The 21,673-nt window shown below is 45.6% G+C and overlaps 1 protein-coding gene and 1 long non-coding RNA gene across 9 annotated transcripts in view; one reads left to right on the top strand and one right to left on the bottom strand.

The window, feature by feature from the left end:
- Positions 1-15,436: 15,436 nt before the first annotated feature.
- On the bottom strand, positions 15,437-20,779 carry LOC308068145. Of its 2 annotated transcripts, none has more exons than XR_013929873.1 (6): positions 20,650-20,779; positions 18,261-18,336; positions 17,803-17,944; positions 17,628-17,698; positions 15,815-16,572; positions 15,437-15,679 (listed from the first exon to the last, which is right to left on the bottom strand). It is a non-coding gene; the product is annotated as an uncharacterized lncRNA (long non-coding RNA). The 2 variants fall into 2 exon arrangements; XR_013929874.1 differs by lacking the exon at positions 20,650-20,779 and adding an exon at positions 18,502-19,614.
- Positions 17,628-21,673, top strand: part of ZEB2 (zinc finger E-box binding homeobox 2) — a 118,768-nt gene continuing 114,722 nt past the window's right edge. For 3 of the 7 annotated variants that reach the window (XM_080398231.1, XM_080398226.1, XM_080398232.1), the window contains exons 1-2: positions 17,823-17,964; positions 20,786-20,923. In XM_080398231.1, coding sequence (XP_080254357.1) covers positions 20,851-20,923 — 73 coding nt within the window. In that variant the 5' untranslated portion in view covers positions 17,823-17,964; positions 20,786-20,850. Of the gene's footprint in view, positions 17,762-17,822; positions 17,965-19,620; positions 19,780-19,842; positions 20,676-20,785; positions 20,924-21,673 lie in introns of those variants that run through there. The other 4 variants (XM_080398228.1, XM_080398227.1, XM_080398229.1 and 1 more) reach the window with 4 other exon arrangements.

The following is a 21,673-nucleotide window of genomic DNA, read 5'->3' as shown; positions in this document are numbered from 1 at the left end:
AAATTAATGGCAATTTCAAATACTTGCATGTATAGGATTTCACTCAAGGGCAAGACAAGATAAAATTAGTAGTCTATATTAAAACAAAACAAAATACAGTTTGATCAAACTTCTATTTAGTAGAATCTTCTCTAAAGACTTCAGATTTTGGCACTAAATAATTTGGGTTAGAGAACTTAACAGAGAAGAAAAGAAAGATTATCTAGTGAAGCTCCAAGGGTTGTTATAGACTTTCAGAGAAGAAACCAGATTAAGACAACAAAATTACTGGGGGAAGAAAAGCTGATAAAGACTAGAATTTGATAATGGAGTATTTTAATTATTCAGGTATTGATTGGCATGATAACTATGTGGAGGCTAACAAAGTTTGTTTGTAGCAGCAATGCTATTAGTTCGCTGCGCAGCCAGTAGCTATGCTGAGCCCCATACTTGGAGATAGGCATGTATACTTGTATGAAATTAACTTTCATTATAAAATTTAACTTTAACTATATGTAATTTCAATATAAATGTTAGAGCTAATGAAAGAGACTTCAAACCTCACTGCCATAAAATCCTCATAGATTTAAGGGATAAGTCAATAGAAAGCATTCTTACTGAGAAAAGCTTGGTAATTCATTTAAATACACTTAGGTCAAAAGAACAATTAAGAAAACCCAAATATGCTTTTATTATTCATTCAAAGAGAAAAACTTACTCATGATAAAAGAATCAATACAGCCAATGGTGGGGGGCAATGTGCCAATAACATGTAATAGCGACAATCTGATAGTGGCAAACCAAGGGAAAGCAAATATACTTTAATTGGGGGTGTTTTGTAGTTACTGTGATTAAAAAGTTCTTCTGATTGGACTTCAAAGATGGGACCTCATCTTTCAGTACTTATAAATATAGTTTCTTGTTTAGATATTTTTGTTTCTGGCATACCAAACCAAGGGCTAAGCAGTTTATAAATGGAATTAACCTTGTGCAGTCAGATGGCCAGAAGACTGGTCTCTAGTTCTGTATATTACATATTTAATCATTGTAATGTATTCAACATACCTGGGAGAAGGTACTTAAAATCCAGTTCTTCCCCAAGATAGAGCTCCAGCAAGAAGAGCAGACAGCAACCACTGAAGCTTGCTGATGCTGAGGTTTTCATGGTTTAGGTCTCCTTCAGGCCAGTGTTAAAAATGAGTGGCCTTCCCCTGGGCTGGACACACGCTTTCATCACCACCTCATGTGAAAGCTAACCTCAGCGGCTGATGCTGTGCTCTGCACAACACCGCAGACCTCTGCTCTGACACTGAAAGAAAGGTGTCTAACCCTGGCGGGGTGGAGGCTGAGGACCCTCACAGGCTGCTGGGTAACGCATGCAGAGCCTGCGGCGTCCCCAGAAAGCTTCCTGATTTAAATGAATGTTGCTTTACCCAGCTCTTCTCTTGGCTTGCACAGAAAGCTTAGCTCTCATAGATCTGATTGTCATCTCACGTTTCTGCCACAGGTGAGAAAAGGGTGGTCCCAGGCTGACCAAGTCTTTCTATCAATCAGACTTGATTTCTCATTGATTAAAAAGAATGTATCTTTTTCATGGGATCTAATCCTCTTTCAGGGTAAAATGCAGTTTTCATTAAAAAAAGAAGAAACGTGGGCAGAAAAAAATAGCATTTTGCTTTTCCATGAAAAAAATGTTTCTGAAATCATAACCACAATGCTCTGCTGCTTGTTTCTCACTATGATTTATAAGCCAGACTATGGTTCACACAAAGCATCATTGCACTTCAGCAGACACCAGGACACTGCAGGAGGCAGAGAGCCCTGTTCGTGGAGGACCGTGGCACCCCAACTACAGTATCTGTTAAATGGGTTCAGTAAGAACTGGATTATACAAATTCCTTTGCTTCAGTCTTAAGTTTTTCATTTGGTTTCAATTCAAGGGGAGGGACTATGTCCTGTGTAAAATGTTAGCTTTCCAATATTATGATCAAACTAAGTGTGAATCTAATATTAATCAACCACTTACTTTACCAGAAATTGCCAGGTTCATCATTGTAAATAGAAAGATCTACAGATGTGAACAGAAAGCTGGGAAGGATAGAAAACATCCTAAAATAGTCAAATAGTGGAAAAATAAAGCATAAGAAATTACTGATCTGAAATAAAATATTATATAATGCAAATAATTTAAAGAAATGTTCAGAATTATTTTTCCAGCAGCAAATAAAAATATACTTCTTGAGCTGAAGAAGTACATAAGAAATGTGGATAGAGATCTGTAATAAATTAGAAATGTTAAGAGGCATCCAAACAGTCATTTTGATCTCTTGGCACTGGAGTTAAGCAAGTGCTGTGCATAAGGGTTAACTCCTCAGCTCACATAAATCAAGCTAACACCATTTAAGTTAGCAAAATGTATTCAAAGTCAATTTCATTTACTCCAGCCAAAGATCTGTCCCTAACGCTATCCTTTTCTTTTTATACTGCATTAACTATTTTAACGTATTCAGCTTTAAAGCCTGATATACTTCAATATAATCTCCATTACATATACGCACTTTTGTGTACACATGCATATGCAGAGGAATACATGCATATAAAATATTCTTCTAAATCGTAATATAAACAAATTAACATAACACAATTTGTAGCGATGAAAAATAGAAAAGGAAGAGTTTTGCAGGATTTAGTGAGGAAATGCACTGACAATCCTAATTTGAGTCAACCAATGTGGGTTTATGAGCAGGAAATCTTGCTCAAATAATTTTTTGGAATTCTTCAAAGATATCCCTGCCAAGGTAGACAAGAAAAATACTATAGATAGTATACAATATGCCTAGACTTTCAAAAGTGCATTTGATAAGATCCTACACTGGAGATTACCAGCAAGGTACAGAGCCACCAAATGATAACAAACTTTAATGAACTGATAACAGTCTGAAAACAGCATTCACCAAATGACTTGATTTGGCAGCCAATACAGGATAGTACTCTGGTCAGGTTAGGAGCTTGTCTTGTCTCTAATCTATGTAAAAGAATTAAATCAGAATATCAAAGGTAATGTATCAAAATGTGCCGGAGACATAAAAGTTACTGGGGCTCTAGCAGCAACTGTCTAACACCAGTTATAAATGCAGATCACCAGCAAATGCAGCATCAGCACCGCCGGGAACATGCTGCTGTGCTGGAGCACGGGGCTGATAGAGCAAAGTAAACGGGTTTTTCTGATGCAGTGGAAAATGTGAAAACATGCTGCACGTGGGCAGAGGGATGTAATGAAATGGTGAAGGGTGCTACAGAAGGAGAAGAGGAATACCTAGGTGCTGCTTGGAGGGAAGGGAAAGGCTCAGGGAGGAACTGGAATTCCAGGAAAAGGAAAGGAAGGGACAAGAGGATGCTTTGAGTTTTTTAATCCTTAGATGAGGAGTTTAGAGGACTTTAAAAAAATCTTTTGAAGTTAGAAAAAGCCTAAAAAAAAATTCCCAATTTAATGGGGTAAATAACATTTAAATATTTGCATAAGAGCTTTTATCCCAGGGATGGCTACCTTGTGCTCTTACTGCAAGGGTCAGATGACAAAGCTAACCCTGTCTCCCTTGAACCCAAGCCCCATGCAGTTTTGAAGCACTGCCAGTCTTTCTGCCCCAAGGGAGGTGGACCTGGCCGGAATAGCTCAGCGTAAGCAGCAGGCCAAGGGACAGAACAAAAGCCTCGGGGCTCGGTTCTGTGATGCTGCGGCTCAGGTCTGTGTTGGAGGAGCCTGACAGCCCTCCTGATACTCTTTGACAAGCACTGAAGAGATGATGGCTCCTAAATCCCATTTACAAGAGCGTTTCCTCACCGTGAAACTCAATTTGTGTTCACTTTCAATGTGCCCCTTGAAAATGGGGCTAGGCCTCCTAAAATTTGGAGGTGTTTTAGTGACCTGGAGGAAAGGGAAGATGCTAGCCGGGACACTTGCCCTTGCTGCCCATGGGGGTTTTGGTATTCCCCTGGAACCAGGTCCGTGAAAGGAAGATAGCACAGAGGCAAAGAAAGCAAGGGCAGGACTCTCAAGTCCAAAGGTTAGGCCCTTCACCTGGTGGAAGTATATATCCTCCATTTGATTTTTTTTCATCAAAATCTATTGAAATGAAAAAAAATGCTGAACAGGGCTCAATGGATCCACTCCAGCACCTGAGGCTATTTAAAGAGTTTTTAGTAGTCATTTTCTCCCTGATGGTAACTACATGGAATTTTACCAGATATTTAAACAAAACAGAGCATTAGTTAAGAATGGGCCCTGCTCACCGTGGGTCTACTACTTTTCTCAACTTTTACATCCACATTACTTTAAACAGCTTGTCCAGCACTAAAGCCAAACTCTGTTGGCCTTACTGCCATATCTACTTAATTCACTTTAACGGACCATCTCTCAACAGTGAGACCAAAACCATTTGGCTTCATGAGCATTTGTCAGAACTGTACAAGGATTAAAGTTTCAGCTTACTATACATTTTTTTACCAGTTTTCTTTATTATCCTTATGCCAGAACCCTCACAAAAGAGTCATCTGACACTGTGGTAGTCGCTGCACTAACTTCAGCTTTTGCAGACCAGTACCTTTAGGCTGTTTAGATAGGAATGAAAAAAAGCCAAGGGAGTAAGCTATGGGCATGTACAATCCAACAGATGCCATGGGAAATGTCTTTTACATCCCTCATTGCCAGAGCAGTCCTGTTCAGGCCCAAAGGGCATTTTCAATTCCTCTTTGGATCACCAGCTTCCCAGTAAGGATGGATTCAATCCTCCAAATTCAAAGCTTTTGTTGTTTTTTTTACGACTTTTACAGGGTTTTCTTAATGACTGCAGAACTTTGATACAAACCTGAAGTTTTCTGTGCCTGTTAGATACTGTATACTCATTATTTTTTTCCCCAGCTACATGCCTATGTTTCCCTTTTTCATAACTGTTTCTTCACCTGCTTGAAACCAAGAGATTTCTTACGTTTTTTCTTTTTCCAAGTTTCTCAAAGTTCCCTGTCCACTCAGTGCTGCCATCCCAGTTCCTGAATAAAACCTGTGTTTCTCAACAGGGTGCAGAATTTCTTACCCTAAACAACCTCTGCTAGCAGTGCCTCTTCTTTCAGGGGAAAAAAAAAAACTTAAAAAAAAAAGTTACAAAATCAAACCTTCTATTTATTGTAAAAACAAGTTGCTTTCCTAAACAAGAGAGTGTAGCTAGATACCTGAAATAATTGTAAACATGTTGGACTTCTGGGATTTCAATGCACTTAAGCAACAAATTTGAGAGTCTTTTCTTGATATCACATCACAGCCATCTACTTTGCCTGCTTCCCGCTTTATACTTCACCCGGAGTGGTTTTGTTTCACCAGCCTATTGGTCTTTGAAATTTCAAAATCTTGCAGGTTTATTTGTGACTTGTGTTTCTTTTCCCATGTTTGTGTTCAGATCTCTAATGACATTCTCCTTTGAATGGCCTCAGAGGAAGAGAAAAACCCAGGTGTTTTTAAAATGTCGGTATTCTGAGGAAGCATCTGTATGTGAATTCACTCTCAACTTCACTAGCAAAAAATTTAAAGGGAGATAGTTTTTAATACATGAAGACCAGTTAGCAGTTAGAAATCTTTGTAATATTACTGATTTATTGGGAGCTTTTTTCCTTCCACCAGCCTTCAAAGCTGTTTCTTGACTTTAGGAGATCATTATAAGTTAATACTTGCCTACCAAAAGTCCCGCTCCGCCTTAAAAATTGTACTGAATCTGTCAAACATCAATTTTGAATCAATGCGAATTCAGTATAAATAAAGTGTGATATGGACGCTCCAGCAAAGGATAGCCTGCAAATCAAAAGAACTGTTATCACACAAGGAACATGATAGATTTTCTTCAATAATTCCAATTTTGATCACCTTCTCCAGAGCAGAACTTTAGTGACTCAACTAGGGATAAGATATGAAGCCATCATTGTTTCTGACTGTTAAAGATCCCTAATATAAATGAAGGCTGAGCCTAATCCTTTCTAAAAAAGACCTCAACATTAATGTTTTCATAATTAGGCTGAAAACTGAAGTAGTGGTTGTATCTGGTGAGTCTAAAAAAAAAAAAAAAAAAAGATTATGCCAATTAAAAATGAAAGGTCTAAGAATAAACAGTAAATGCACGTAGAGCTATGAGCCATCCACTTCACAGTGTGGTAGGCATTATGTCAAATAAAACATGCAGTGAACTGAAGTATTAATGAACAGAAAAGATAGCCAGACATGTTTATATAGGGCTGGAGGATATATCGACAACACGGGGAGGTGTGTTGTAATAAACTTGAAGGGGGATGGACTTGTTGGGCCAAGTGTCCCTTTCCCATCCAGGAATTCCTCACGTCCTCATTACCCTTTCACCTCTGGACAGCTGCAATATTAAAATCTGGCTCTTGTCTTAAGGAAATTGAGTTTAATGTCCTTAATTTAGTCCCCAGTCCACATATATCCGTATCACAAGACAATCATACAGTTTGGCTCAACGGACAGCGTCTGCTCAGGAAAGAGGCCCATCCTGGAATGGCGGGGCCATTGCAAGGCAAGTAAGACCTCTACAAAGCACAGGTAGCCTGTATAATGCGTGCATGGTACATTCATGCTTGAGAGAGATAATCTTATTTTCATTCCTTTGCTTTTCTGCAATCCTTTGCAAGTAGCATCTGCTTTACCAAAGCAGTCTGCATGCTCCTATATCACAACAGCAGCCAAGTTGGATGAGAACGAATGCCTCTTGGCTTTCTCACTTTTTTTCTTCACCTCTAAGCAGGGGTTAGCCTCAATAAGGAGCAACTTATGGGCCTGATTCAGTACAAGTCGATCCTCTCTGAAGTATGAAGGAAGGCTGCAGGGTTAGGTACTGCATCGATAGATTACATAGCAGAGAAAATATTGGTGGCATGTTTTGGTCCTGGGGATTGATATGTAATGCTCCCGACGCGGGAGTCAACTGCTGAGTAATCTGGAGTCAGAAAGGGGCAGAGCAGTTGTGGTGGGGAAGAAAATGTGAAGGGTATAACAATTAATCATTAAAAAAAAATTATATCTTATGTTAGTAAATAATTTTAATTGATGACATCATACCTCCAGCCAGGCTGCCGATTTGAAATCTTCAGGAATGGGTGGGTAGGGACGTAAAGGGGACTTGTTCTTTTAATCTGGAAAATGTCTGTGTTGCATGTTTTCTAACACTGTGGGGGTTTTCTCTGTATCTTTCTTTAAGAATACTTTTTTATGCTTTTGATGGTTTTCTTCTGATCCATTTGCTTACTAACATAAGGAGCATAAAATAGTATGTAGACACTTGAAGAGTATTAGTAGAAATGTCAATGTACTGGGTGCATTTTGGGGTGGAAAGAAGGGTGTGAGATGGAAGATAAATCTGTCAGCTCGAGGCAGAAGCAGCTGATTTGTAAATAACAAAATTGTAGGATTTATTCTTTTTGATGCACAGCACTTTTATTAAAAGAAAATCCTCTGGAAACCTCTGTAAATGGCATGAAACATATAATTAGACTTTTCTCACTCTCTGCTTATTTAAATGCTCTGTAACTTCAGTGGTGATCCAGTAACAACTGATTTTATAGAAACATCTGACAATGAGAACAAATATTTGCAGTGTTTTCAGTGTCTGCTCTATATTTCTCCCTGCTCACCACAAGGCACGAGGGAGAGCTTGCCTGCCTTGTGTGTAGATTAGCACCGCTTTCAAAGCTGCTCCCACTTCTAACCACATCCATTTTCCAACGCTAGATATCAGGTGTGGTTTTTCATACCTTGATTCTTACCTCTAAAATGCTGCCCCCCAGATTCCAGACGCAGACCTCACTGGTAGCTCCTGTCAACCCCAGGATGAGTGCTACCATCAGGCAGGCTTGGGCACAGGCAAAGACACCACTGCCTGGCACAGCAGGTGGGTGGGTGGTGGAACAGGAGCGGACCCAGGCTCTCTCCTGCCCCAACATCCGAGGCTGTGCTGCAGTTGGGTTTCTTTTCTTTCGTCTGGGCTCACCCATTTCTGCCCTTGCCCTGCTTGCTAGGGAAAGAGGTCTTGCATGTAGAGAGTCATTGGTATAGATGAGCCGTAAAGTCATCCAGGCTTGACTTTGCTGCCCTGAACCTGCCCACCAGACCCCACAGCCATCAAAGCAGCCTGTGTAACATACCCTGGGTCATCTCACTGACTTCTGCTTTCACTCTTTGGGCTCAGTTTACATTCCTGGAAAGGCAAATGATGGGTAGGAGGATGCTGTCAGGATGACTGCCACCAAGTTCAACCTCTCCACCCAGGACCAGCCACTCCAACACTGAGTTCAGTGGTTGCAATGTCCTATTCCGTTCTCCTGTTGGTATCTTCTGGGTAGTGTGGTGGGCCTGTAGGCATCCCTGCTGGCTTCGGTTCTGCCCATGCCACATGCAGAATTAAAGGGTAGATAATGAATATCACTTCCCTAATGTGTGCAATGTGCTGGATGCATGCAGAGGTCTTTACCTGTGGAGACATGGCTCAGCCAAATTATTGCACAGGAGACAGGGACCCAGAGTTGTAATTCTTGACTCCTGGGTGCCAAGGACATCGGTGCTCACAGCAACCCAGCCCAGCCTGCCAAGATTATTCTGGAGACCATTTTGCCTCCCAGAATCTTGGAAATCACACCCATTCATAGCCTTCCTGTGGTAAGCCCACTGGCAGGTGGACCCACTGGGGGAACATAGAACAGTATTGCCATATTCTTCCTCAATACATTTTTTGCACCCATTTCCAACCTGTCAGAACAAGGGAAAAGAACACAGTCAATATAGTAACTTCTGATTTTAAAATAGAAAGATAAAAATAGCCATTTTTAGAGGGTTTCAGGTTGAAGGTTGCTTGTCAGAATCCAAGAAGAGAGCAGCAGTTGTTCTGACACTGCGGTTTTCACATCCTTGTCAGAGATTTGAAGCAGGATAGCTGATGTGTGTTAAAAAAGGATGGTAAGGTTTAAAATAGTTTAGATGCTGCCTGAAGCAAGTTTTGAGGGATATAGTAAGAAGCATTGGTAGGAGTGTACATGCACCTAACACCATCCATATGGGGAAATTACTTGTTCAACCACCAATACCTTTAACACAACGTTGACCTGGAACACCACAAAGCAAATGACCCAGAGAGGCATCAAGAAATTTCCCAAGAAATGATGTCAAAACAGAAATGGGGGAGGGAGGGAGAAGCTGGAGAAAACTTTCATGGCAAGAAAAAAATTTAAAAACACCTCTCTTTTGTTTTTGACAGCTCTAATAACCCAGAGTCTAAGATTTGGGCTTGTAAAGGGGCCAGTTGGCCAAGCCTGCATCCACAGATGAGCTGGAGATGATGCTGATAGTTGGAGGAAAGCAAACAGAACCAGCGAGTCCAATGCCACCCCTGATGAAAGGGATGTCTGCTAGTTCACAGGCAAATCTGCAGTTTAGGTGTGCAACAGTGGCTGGGACATGTGCCTCTGCTTCTCTTGGTATCTAATACAGCCAGCAGTTTTCCAGATACTGGAAATTTCTTTGATACATGGAATTTCTTTGAAAACTATCCTGCAGTACCTAATTGTTTCAAATCATTTGGGCTTTTCTAAATATCTTTGTAACCCTGTGTTTCTGTAGATTTTAAAATATACAGTCTGAAGTTGCAAAAAGAAGAAAATGTTTTCCTGGGGTGGCAATAAGAAATAATCGGGGCAATCATGACTCTGAAACGTCGGGATGGCCATCAAAATGTGACCTTGGCACCCAGGTTCTCTGCTGGTAATTTCACCTGTATTAGCTTAATCAGTAGCCAGTAGGAAAGATAGTGAGACACTAAGAAAGCCAGGGAAAAGTAAATTTGATCTAGTCCCAAATAGGTAGAACAGGAGCTACTCTGTAATTATAAAATGTATATTCACCATTCAGCCTGGTTAAAACAAAAGTAAAAACTTCTATTTTTCACATTAATAAACCCACCACAAAGCTATCCATCAGCCTCAAAAAGGCACAACAGCTTCCGAGGGCCTTTGGCTGACATTCTCAGTGCCAGATGCCTTTGCCCCAGTGTTGCTGCTGCTGCTGCCCACAGCTTGGGGGGGACCCCAACCCCAAAAGAGATGCCTCTCTTTGCAAAGTGAGGGTGCATCTCGGGGATGTTTGCTTGCTCTTCTACTTCTAGAACCAAAAAGCAGAGGTTTAACCCCAATTCCCACCTTGCCCTTTTGCAAAGGGCCTGCTGCTGTTGCCACCACAAAGGGATGGCAGGTCTGAACATGGGGCTCAGAGCTGTGCCCTCTGTGCTGCATTTATTCCTCAAGTTTACTGCTCTTGCTATGACAAATTCAACCCCCCCTAGGAAAAAAAATATCTGTTATCACTGAGCATATGCAACTGCTAAAGATCCTATTCAATATAACTTCAGCCTGTTCCGAGAACTACATTTCACAGTTTCTTTATACAGTATCTGTCTGTCAGATATTGCCCACTAGATTACCATAGTCTATATAATAGTACCACCGTAAAAAAAACAATAAATAAAAGTACCTTTGGGGCATATTTTTTACTACCCAGTGTGGAAAAGAAAAAAAGAGAGATTAACAGGTTTTATTTTAATTTTACATTTCACATCTACACTATCTTCCCTATATAAATGGCACTAAGCAAATTTAAACACTACCATGTACTTGTGGACTCATTTTGCTGTCATTTCTTTAATCTACTAAACAGAAATAGTACTGCATGAATTTAAGGTATTTCTAGAGTATCTGTTGCCCCAGTTCCTCAGTACGACAGCAAGAAGCCAATAGCCTATACTCAGAATATCTGGTCCCACTGTACATTTAAATGTGCTACTAAATAAAAATTTTTAAAAGCTTTCATTTCTCAATAAATCCAATTCAGACCTGGCATAAGCGAACACAACTCCTTTTGTCCCAGTCGGGCAGCATTATTACAATAATTAACCAGTGGTCAGAGGCAGTGGAGCAGAGACTAGTCCTTTAATTGCGTTGGGGTTTTTTATTTTCTTTTGTACCTTTCGGGTTACGGTTTTGTCCAGCTGCCCCTTCCTCCTTTCTGTTCCCCATCGGGCTGAGCTGTGCTCATACCAGCCTAGCGCTGAGCAGGGTTGCACAACAAGCCCTATTACTTGCACCTATTTGCTGACCAACTTACAACTGATCTGCAGCTCATGTTGTTCCTTTATTGCCGCCAGCTATAAGCAAGGCGGGGTCTTGAGGGCTATGATTTAGGTATATTAAATTATAACAAGGAAATACTGATGTGGTCTCACTGGGACGACATGGTAAAAATTTATAGAAAAAGTCCTTGATATTTTAAACACCTCAAACTGAAGCAACCTTTGGTCTTCTCGCTAAGTGTCATATAAACAAGAAGGGAACGCTGCGTATCTGAGATATTTCTTTATGGTTTCCTAGCTCAACCCCAGATGGTTTTAAGTAATGTGTATGTATTGCAGGAGACCATCCCAGTGTATTAAGAAAACAAGGCCTAAATATGTTCATATCCAGAAGATTCACAGTCTTATTAATGCATGTATGCCACACATAGATTATTAACAGCTTCATAACTAGATAGAAACTTACATTTCAATAAACATACTTTTACAACCGCAAAGAAAAAAAGTTTTGCATTAGGATATTACTTCATGTCTTTGTCCTGGGAGAATGCAACTAAAGAAACCACATTTAAAATCAGACATTAGATATGCAAATATGTGTTCAGATCAGAGATACGAAAATTATTCAAATGATTAATTATTCATCATAAAAATGTCAATTAATAATTCTGAAGCATAATAGGCATCTTTCTAATGCATCTTTATTTTTCAAGCCTAAATACTGTTGAATCTGTGTTCAATTGCATTCTAACAAGTTTTTAAAAATTCAACAAAGTAAACAACCAACTATAAACAAAAGTGAGCCGTGAATTTTAATCACTGCCAACTGAGCCAAGAAATGTGTCCAAACTTCAGCATCAATCCCAGAAGAGAAGGAGAACCCTCTACACCTCACAGTGCGGGACAGCAGACAGAGGATGCTCGCCCACCGACCCGCTGCCAACTCCTCCAGCCCCCCAAGCCGCTCGCTGCTTGCCCTGAGCAGCAGGTTTGGGTCCTGTGGATGCTGTTCTCCTACCACAGACAGACAGATGTTGTGGACAGGAGATGAGCAGCTCTAGGCCATCACAAGCAACTTTCTAAATGACAAAATTAACAAAAAGGTATGACGGAGATTCATTTAACGTGCAGGGACTCAAACAAGATTAGATATTACAGTGATCTGCTTGTTAGAAATGCCCAGGGATAGATAAATTAAAGCCAGACAATCTTTTCCCTTGCTTTTGGCTCGTATCCTATCCCTACATGGGTTTTCCACAGAGGAACTTGAAAACTTTGGGAATGCTGATTCAAAAGGTTTCTTCCCAAATATCTCATCAGCGGGTGGGGGGAGAGTCACTCCCTGACCCTTTCTTCCTCTCCTCCATGCTCTCTTCCTCCATGTGGAAATAGAGGGGAAAAAAGACTTTGCTCTCTAAATCCATTCATAGGGACACCTGCATCAAGCAAAAGTATCCAGCAGCATCTTGGGGCCACATGGGGCTTTCCCCAGTCAGAAAAATTACTCCAGCCTGTCTTATCTTCCACCACAGGTGACTGCAGAAAATAATCCCACCACCACCTCTGCCTCCAGCATTTTCTGTTTGTTTGTTTAGGTTTGGGATTTTTGTGCAACCTCCTAATTTCTGCCCAAAGCGAGGGCAGCTTCTGTGCCCCAGAGATGTGCGTGGGAGAAGCAGCCAGCACCCCCGGGGACCCCCAGTCCTGCAGCAGCCGCTCCCCAGTGGAGCAGGGCTGCGGGGAAGGATGCTCTCAAGTGGGCACATAACGTCTGGGTCCCCCAGCATGGGGGAGGGGGTTAATGACTAATGCAGGGAGGGTTCCACACTTTGGGGAAAATATTGGAGAGCCCTGGCTATGAAGGACCCAAAGCAAAAGCCTCAGAGCAACTAACATGGTTTTAGAGGTGTTAAACCTCTGTCTTCACCAGCCTCTGAAAGGTATTAGTCAAAAGCTATCAGCTAGAGCATCTTTGCTACTATACCCCCGATTTTCCTCCTTCCATGTGGGCAAGAAAACATTCTCCCCATTACTCATCCTGCGCCTGGGAAAAAGCAAACACACCGAAATAAATAAGGCCGTGAATCACCCACTAGCCTGTGTCACCATGTCTCCACAAAGCCACAACGGCAGAAGGCTGAGGTCCTCCAGGGCCTGTGCCCTACATCCCCCCTTGGCTGCTGGTTCCCTGCCCTGCCCATCACACCCAGGTACCCCAGGGTCTCAGGAGTCTCTCCCTGCAGAGACCCTCTCTCATGGTATTAAGCCCCCAGCAGCAGGGTTTGCCCCTGGCTGGCCCTACAGCCCCAGATGGGGTTGGGGGGCTGTGGGGTTATATCCAACGGGGTCAGCTGCAGGGGGTCATCTCCACTATGATGGGTTTTGGTGGACAAACCCAGGGAGTAGGAGGAGGCAGCTGGCATCACCCATGGCATCGCTCGGGCAGGTTTGCATCAGGACCACCCAGCTGCCCCCATCTCACCTCTCCGCATTTCCACACAGGAAAACTTGAGGAAAAGAGGGAAAACCTGCACCCAGAGAACTACCCTTAAAGCCACCTCCAAGCCATGGCACTGGGTGCCTTATGCAAGGAGAGAGCTGGGGCTTGTGAGAATATTTTGAGTCTGTTTTTACAGTGATGAGGTGTGGGGGGGACCATATCTGCAGAAGTTTCACACAGAGTGAGGCACAGGCTCTGCATGGGGATGCTGATGGTGAAGGGGCTGGCAGCTGGGCTGCCAGCACCACCCCAATAAAGGCAAGATCAATAGTCTGTCATTATTTCCATTTCCTAAAGAAGCTGCACACCCGTGATTAGTTCAGAGCTGGGCAGGAAATCATCGCCTGGATTAAGGTTAAATTCCATCTCAGAAGGGCTTAGCTGACTGCTAAGTGTTTATGTCCAACCTCCAAAAATTTAAAAAATAATAATAAACAAAAACAATACACCCCCCACATACCACTTTAAAATAACACCTAATAAGGTTGGGTGTTATGCCATTCCTGCAAAGATCAGAGCAGTTTATCGCTCTGATGCAAGCCCTGCTGAGGCGCTTCAGAGCTGGAGGAACTGTGAGATTGAGGGCTGAAAGAACAGTCTACAAAATTATGAATAGGGATTATCTGACAATACCAACATGTTCCTTAAAGCCCTTGAGCATCATCACACGGTCTGAGGGTTTGTTTTTTAGTGTGGCTGCAGATATATATTTGAATGATATAACATCGGCAGCACTCCTGCCTATTGCAGGTTAGGCTGCAGCTTCTCTTAATCTCCGGTTCATCCTCTCGTTTTGTAATCTGGAAATGTTTGAACAATATGTAAGGCGTTTGTAATGGGATTAATTTCTTTTGAGAACTTGATGGTTGTTTTCTGTTTTTTTCTTTTTCTCATATAAAACATGGGTGACTGGAAATCGAGCAAGTCAGTAATTAGCATTCACTTTTTTCTTTTTCTTTCTTTTTATCATATGCATCTAAATTCAGTTTAGCTCTTTAAGGAATTGCCAGGCTGCCCTTGATTTATAGGCAGTGTCTCCTGGATCTGAGAGGATCTAATTCAAATTAATAATACTTGAATCTGGTTTTGGGATATTTGCACTGTGCTATATATTTCACTAAGATATCATCACTCTGTGTGTGTGTGCGTGTATGATACATCTCCATGTATACAGGTATATATTTAGGCATGGACAGGTCATGCATCCTGCAAGAAAATAGTGTTGGTATTTAGCAAATAGTGGTAAGAGAACTTTTAGCAAAGCCCAGCTAACTCATACTGGGGGAAAAATATAAATATAAATAAGAATGATAATAAAAAAAATAATAAAAATAGAGAACCTTGTTCCCACTTTTGCATAATTACAGATTTCGGCGGCGGCAGCCCGCCAGGTCTGCAGGCAGATTTGCTGTAAGCCGCTCGGTGGCTGATAGCCCTGGCAGACCCTCCTGCCGGAGAAGCCGGGCTGGCCGGGCCCCGCGCAGGCAGGGCACAGGCAGCGCGCAGGCAGGGCGCAGGCAGCGCGCAGCCTCTCCCCCCCCCCCCCCCCCCATCGGCTCCGCCTGCCGCGCACGGCCCCTCAGCGGGGGGCTTGACCGGGGGGCGCAGCCGGGGCGGAGGCGGGGGGTGTCGTTGGCCATTCCTTCTGCACCCCCGCCCCTCAGCCGGGGGGCTTTGGGTGCCCCCCGCGCCCGGGTGCGCTGCTGCCCCCCGCCCCGCGCCGGGCACCCACCCGCGTCCAACCAACAGATGACAAACCAACCCAAATCCCAAGCAAATCTCGGTGAGCTGCGAGGACACATTGCGGGGGGGCGGGGGGGAGAGGGGGGGTCCTCTGCCCTCCTTGGCGTTGCCCAGTCACCAGGATGGTGGTCGCTGAGCGGGACCAGTTTGGAGCGCAGCCGCCAGTGCCCGCTGCTCGCCTCCCAGCCCTTGCGTGAGGCGCACAGTCACCGCGCAGTTCAGGCGCAGTTTATCGCTGCATGGAAGTAAAAGTGTGGTGTGGGATCAGCGGAGCGTTCGGTTCGGTTTTCTGCAGGGGAGGGGGCAGAAAAAAAAAAAAAAAAAAAAAAAAGTGCTGTAATAGATGCAACTCTTGTTGGGGGGGGGGGGAGGGGGGCGCGGTAGCAGCTATTTAACACAGCCCTTCGGGCAGCTCCACGTTTACCTTCAGAAGGGAGCGGAGGAGCAGGCGAGATGTGAAGTTTTGCCTTTGCATTGAAATTATTTCGAGATCTTTTCGAGGAAGAGAAGCGCTATGGGCTGTGCTGGGAGTTGGGCACGAGCGGATGGAGGCTCAGCCATCTCAACCCCCTTCGCAGATAAACGCCTTCGCTCAGCATCCCCTGCTCGGGCTGCCTTGACTTACTTCGATATTAGTTCTCAGTTACGTGCGGTATAAACCAGCTTTTTGATTAACAAAACAGCAGAGCATTGGTTAAGAACACTTAAACTTCAAAAAAAAAAAAAAAATCCCCCTGGGAAGTGGGCTCTGAATTGGTTAATAATGTGCAGTACTTGCTAAATTGCTGACTTCCAGATGTGGAAAATATCTTTCTTGTTTAGGACCTACGTAACCTGATTGGATTACGACAGAAGCGTCACATTGGAAGGCTTTTGAGTGATGATTTAATTAACCATACAGTAGAAAGCTGTATTTGCCAGGAAACCCCTTCCATATTTGCATAACCAATCCCTTCAGTGCAAAGGTGGAGTCTGGGTTTCTTTTTTTTTTTTTTCCCCTTTCCTTTTTTTTTTTCTATATGTAATTTTATTTTAATTTTAATACTTGAAAAAGGTGAAAAACTTGTAACCTCCCTGAAGTTCAGTCCCACGCGTTACTGCTCCGCGCTGTCTCTCTGCCCATCCAGCTACTTCCAAGGGAGAGCAGCGCCAGGAAGAGCCCATCTCACCCCTGATCCGTATCTGTGAACAAAACAGATAGACTGTAAGATCTCAGCACGGTTGTGGGCTTGTTTCTTTTTTTGTTTGTTTGTTTTTGGTGGTGTTTTTGGTTGTTGGTTTTTTTTTTCCATCAGATTTAGCTGACTATTCAAATAACCTGGATGAGTGCTGAAATGAAAGGCGGGGGGGCGGGGGGGGGGGGTGTGGGGGGGTGGAAATGTCCCAAAAGAAACGCGTTAAGGATAAAAATAAAACAGCACCAAAACGAGCAGGAGTCAGCCAGGAGCTTATTGGCAGTGCCCGAACAGAGTTTAGTTTCTAGGCATTATGTTAGGGTAAGTTTTCCCCTCCGCAAGAGGCGAGAGCTCCGAGAGGGGCTGGGAACCGGGACGGTGCGGGGCACAGGATGCGGCCCCCACCCCGGCTCCGCGGGCGGGCGAGCGAGGCGGCGGGGATCCCGCCAGAGGGGCGGGGGGGGGCAGGGATCCCGCCCGGGGATGGGGGGGGGCCGGCAGCTATCCAGCCTGGGGGCAGGGGATCCGGAGGATCCTGCTGGGGGGGGGGGCGCCGGCACAGATCTCGCCCTGGGGGCGGGGGATTCCGCCTGGGGGAGGAAAGGCGATGCAGGCGGGGGGGGGGGGGGGGACGACGACAAGACACGCACCGGGGAGAGGGGGTGTAGGAGGGCAGAAGATGCAGCCGGGGGGCGGGCGGGGGGGCGCAAGGATGCAGCCCGGGGGGAGAGGGGATGCGCTCGGGGGGGGCAGAGGATGCAGCCGGGCAGGGAGGGGGGGCAAGGCTGCAGCCGCGGGGCAGGGGATGCAGCCCCCGGGGGGAGAGGGATGCGATGCCGGGGCGCGGGGAGTTTCCGCGGGGCGCCGCGGCGGGGTGAAGGCGGCGGGCGCGGAGCGGCGCGGAGCGGCGGGGCGGGGGGCGGGCGCGGGGCGGGGGGCGGGCGGGAGGAGGTGGAATTGCATTTCTGCCGCTAAAGCGTTCGCGGAGACTTCAAGGTATAATCTATCCCAGATCCTTTCCCAGAGAGAAACTTGGCGATCACGTTTCCACATGATGCTCACGTTTGGTGCTCTTCAATTATCCCTCCCCACAAAGATAGGTGGCGTGTGTTTCAGGGTCTCTCCTCTCGCTCCTACAGAAAAGAAAAAGAAAAAAATGTCATTAGAAGAGGCGTAACACGTCAGTCCGTCCCCAGGTTTGTGTTTCCTGGAGTGGCAGAAAGAGATCAGTCCTAACCTGCCCAGCAGGAATAACGGTCCTTCCGACAACTCTTTGCAAGGCTTTTTACAATTTCTTCAGGAGCTGCATCTCCCTTCACCTTTTCTCCTCCACTTCGCGGCTTCTTCATGCTTTTTCTTCTCACCATTTCTGGCCAAAACTACAAACAAGACTTCGCAGGTAGGTTCGGAATTTAATTCGATTTTTCCCCCCTTTTTTTTTTCCTCCCCTTCTCTTTTCTCACACCACCTCACGCACTAGCGGGTTTATTTAATTTCGATAATTTTTTGTATTTTTAAGCGTGTTGGCTTCTTTATGACTTGTTTATACTTGGGGCGAAAAACCTCCCTTTTTTTTTTTCTTTTTTTTTTTTTTTTTCAACCGAAACCTGATGTCACTTCGTTACCGCTCCGGGAAGGGGTGAGCAGCTTCGGGGCTCTCGGGGCTGTGCCAACCACCACCCCTGCTCCCCTTACCTGTCCGCCAGGTACGGGAGGTACCTTTTACAACGCAGCAGCAAAAGTTTTAGTGCTAGGAAAGGACTTCGTCCTCCTAAAAAAAAAAAAAAAGACAGGAAAAAGCGTCCCAAACCAAAAAACAACAACAAACCCCAACCCCCCCCCCCAAAAAAAAAAAAAAAAGCCCTCCATCCCTCCAACCACCTCCTGCTCTTTTTATTTCAGGTTTCACATCTTAGCTCTGAAAGTTTGCGGGTACCTGTTAATGCTTTGCACGCCCTGAGCCTGCAAGAGCCAGCCCGGCCGGGCACCGCTGGAGCTCCAGCCCCGGGCAGGGCTCGCCGGCAAAGGATGTGTTTCCCCAAACAGAAAGTTTGCTGTTTTGTCTGCTTAGTTAGTTTCATTTCTTTATTTTATTTTATGAAGCTGAGTGAAGTAACACCTTAGCTTCTGGGATCCTAAAGCAAGAAGTGAAAGTACTGACTGGAACTTAAAAGTCGTTTACCAAAAAGCAAAACAGAAAAAAAATCTATATATTTCAAAAAGCTAGTCGGTCCTCTGGGAAGCAAAGTCTTGTCGAGATCTGCAGGTTTAAAATTATTGACAACTTTTTGCGGGAGGCTGAAGATCAGGGAAGGTGGTGAAACGCATTTAAAACAATTCACCATTGGTGGTTTTGCATTAAAACGCCAATTGCCGAGGCAGGCTGAGGGTCCGGGCTTGCCTCAGTTCCTCGACTCCCCTCTCCGCTGCATCTTCTGGTGGGTCTGCCATGGTGATGCCACCATTGCCCACTCCAGGATCGGGAATAGCTGGCAAATACTAAAGTTTCTAGCACAATTCTCAGCCTCTTCCTTCCTCAGCCACACACATCCCCATCCCCAGAGCCACCAATTCACTCTGTCCAGGCAGAATCCCAAGCAGGAGAGTGTGAGGGAACATGTTGACCCCGCACACACTCTCTCAATATTCCCATCTTCTTACCTGCTCTGCGATTATTTTTTTTTTATTATTATTATTATTTTTAAGCCAAGCACGTTTTATAACCGCAAACCCCTGAGAAGAGAGTTCAGGCAGGATAAAAAGACCTAGCAGCAGCACACTTCACTCCTCAGCCCTGATGTGAAGCTCCAGCAAGTAAAAAGACAGAAAAGAGGGGGGGAGAAAAAAGGGAATTAATTTTTTTCAATACCCCACTTTGCTGCAAAGAAAAAATAAAACCTAAAATTGTTGAGTCAGGGAATAATTTTTTAGGTTTTGTATAAAACTCCCAGTACAGGAGAAGACAATAGATGCGAAGGCGAGGGGGGATCCTTCTCAGGAGAGCAAGGGTTAATTGCCCTTGTTTTACAGTTTGCATCTGTTACATCTTTTATAGCCCCCTGTTTAAACTAATCCTCAAGTCAAAGCATCTTTAAAGCTACAGCATCTTCTTCGAGATGGACTGAGTTTCAGGAGCGTTCTTGCAGCAAACCAAATGCCCTCTCCTTTTGACAGATAGAGCCTCCTGCACAGCCCGAGCACACAGGCACACACAGTAGGTCCAAAAGTTTACAAGTTAAAGAGAAATGGGGGGGGGCGGGGGGGGGGGGGGCGGGGAAGGTAAAAAAATAACTGAAAGGTTGAAAACTCTGACAGCGGTAGTTTTGATTTCTGTTTCTTTTCTGGGAAGAAAAAAAAAAAACAGGACACTCTGAAGCTTTGTTTAACTAAGGGGCAGGGGAAACCCTGAATATTGTCAAACTGACTAAAAAGGTGTCAGAGGTTTATAATTACAGTGCTCGTTGTTAGGGGGAGGGGAGGTCTCCGTGCTGTGCTTTACCCCAAAAGGACGGGGGAGAGCCATGTTTCCCTCTCCTCTTATCACTTTGCTGGAGTGCACTTGGGGGGGGGAGGGGGGAATAGGAATAGGATAGGATAGATAGATAAATAAATAAATAAATAAAAGCAGGAGGAGAAGGAGAGAAGGCTAGCGTTTCGTGTGAAAAAGAAGTTCTAATGTCAAATTAAAGTTCTTTTAGGAGGAAACGGTCCGCCTAGCATTGAGTCAAACAGCCTACTGTAAAAGCTGTGCATTCCCTCATACGGTCATGAGTTATGACTCATTTGAGATGTAATTCTTGTCTCTCTCTCTGATCTGCTTTGCTGGTGCAACACACACGCACACGCACACACGCGCGGAGAGGGAGAGAGGGGCACACGCGCGCGCGCGCCCGCACACCCGCGCACACACACACACACACCCGCGCGCACAAGGCAGAGCTTCCCCCCCCCCCCCCCCGCACACACACACACACGCAACACAACAGCCCCCAAATAAATAATTAAATAAACAGAGGAGGAAAATCTGCCCGGCTGGGGAGAGAGAGAGAGAGGGGGGGGAAGCCCCGCTCCGTCTGCGTCCCACCTCCTCGGCACGGCGCGGCTCGCCGTGTGCGTGGATGGGTTCTTTTTCGGGTGCAAATTCGGGTCCCCGTTGGCGCCCTGCATTTAAATGGGATATACCAATGCCCACATTGTTGCTGTGTTTGGTTGTTACATAGAGCCTGCGTGCTGCTGAATCAGGGAGTCGAGTCCATGCGAACTGCCATCTGATCCACTCTTATCAATGAAGCAGCAGATCATGGCGGATGGCCCCAGGTGTAAGAGGCGAAAACAAGCCAACCCCCGCAGGAAAAATGGTAAGCGGCCCCCCCAGGCAAACTTTTTCCGGCCGGCTCCGCCGCGGCGAGGGGGGGGGGAAAGCGGCCGCAGGACGGGGAGCGCCGTGGGGGGGACGGGGACGGCGCCCGCCCGGGCGGCAGCGGCGGCAGCGCCCGCCCGGGGCTCGCCCGCCCTGCGCGGCAGCGGGGCCGTCCCGCGGAGGCTGCGCGGCCGCGGGGCGCCGGCGGAGCGCTGCAGGGGGCGGGTGTGTGTGTGTGAAGGCGGTGTGTGTATGGGGGGGGGGGGCAGCGCACCACCGCCGAGCCCCAAAGTTTGTTGCGCGGGCGCGGAGCGGGCGGGCCGGTGGCCCGGCGCGGCGGGGCGGTGGCGGCCCGGGTCCCGGTCATCGGGGAGCGGAGAGGTGCGGAGCTGGGCGGCGGGAGGCGCGGAGCGGAGCGGAGAGGCGCGGAGCGGAGCGGGGCGGGAGGGCGGCCGGCCCCGCTGCCGGCCCTGGGAAAAAAAAAAAAAAAACGGCAGCGTGAGAACCCCGAGGCAGGCTGGCACCGAGTTAGCGGCTCTCTCTTTTTTTATTGTTAGAGACTCGAAAATGAAACTTCCTCCTCCCTAATAATTAATAATACTAATGAGTTCGGTGGCCGATTGTCCATAGCTGCCCTCTGCCCGGCTCCGCCGGCCGCGGAGGGCCGGGGCGCAGTGGGACGCGGTGTTCTGGGCTCATTTCACATTTGGCAGCTTTCACTGGTGCGGGTCTCTCTTTTCTCCGTCTC

The sequence above is a fragment of the Falco punctatus genome, assembly GCF_963210335.1.
Source record: "Falco punctatus genome assembly, chromosome: 8".
In the NCBI taxonomy this organism is placed as follows: Eukaryota; Metazoa; Chordata; class Aves; order Falconiformes; family Falconidae; genus Falco; species Falco punctatus.
The sequence above is the reverse complement of the archived record's forward strand: the minus strand, read 5'-3'. Positions and strand labels throughout refer to the sequence as shown.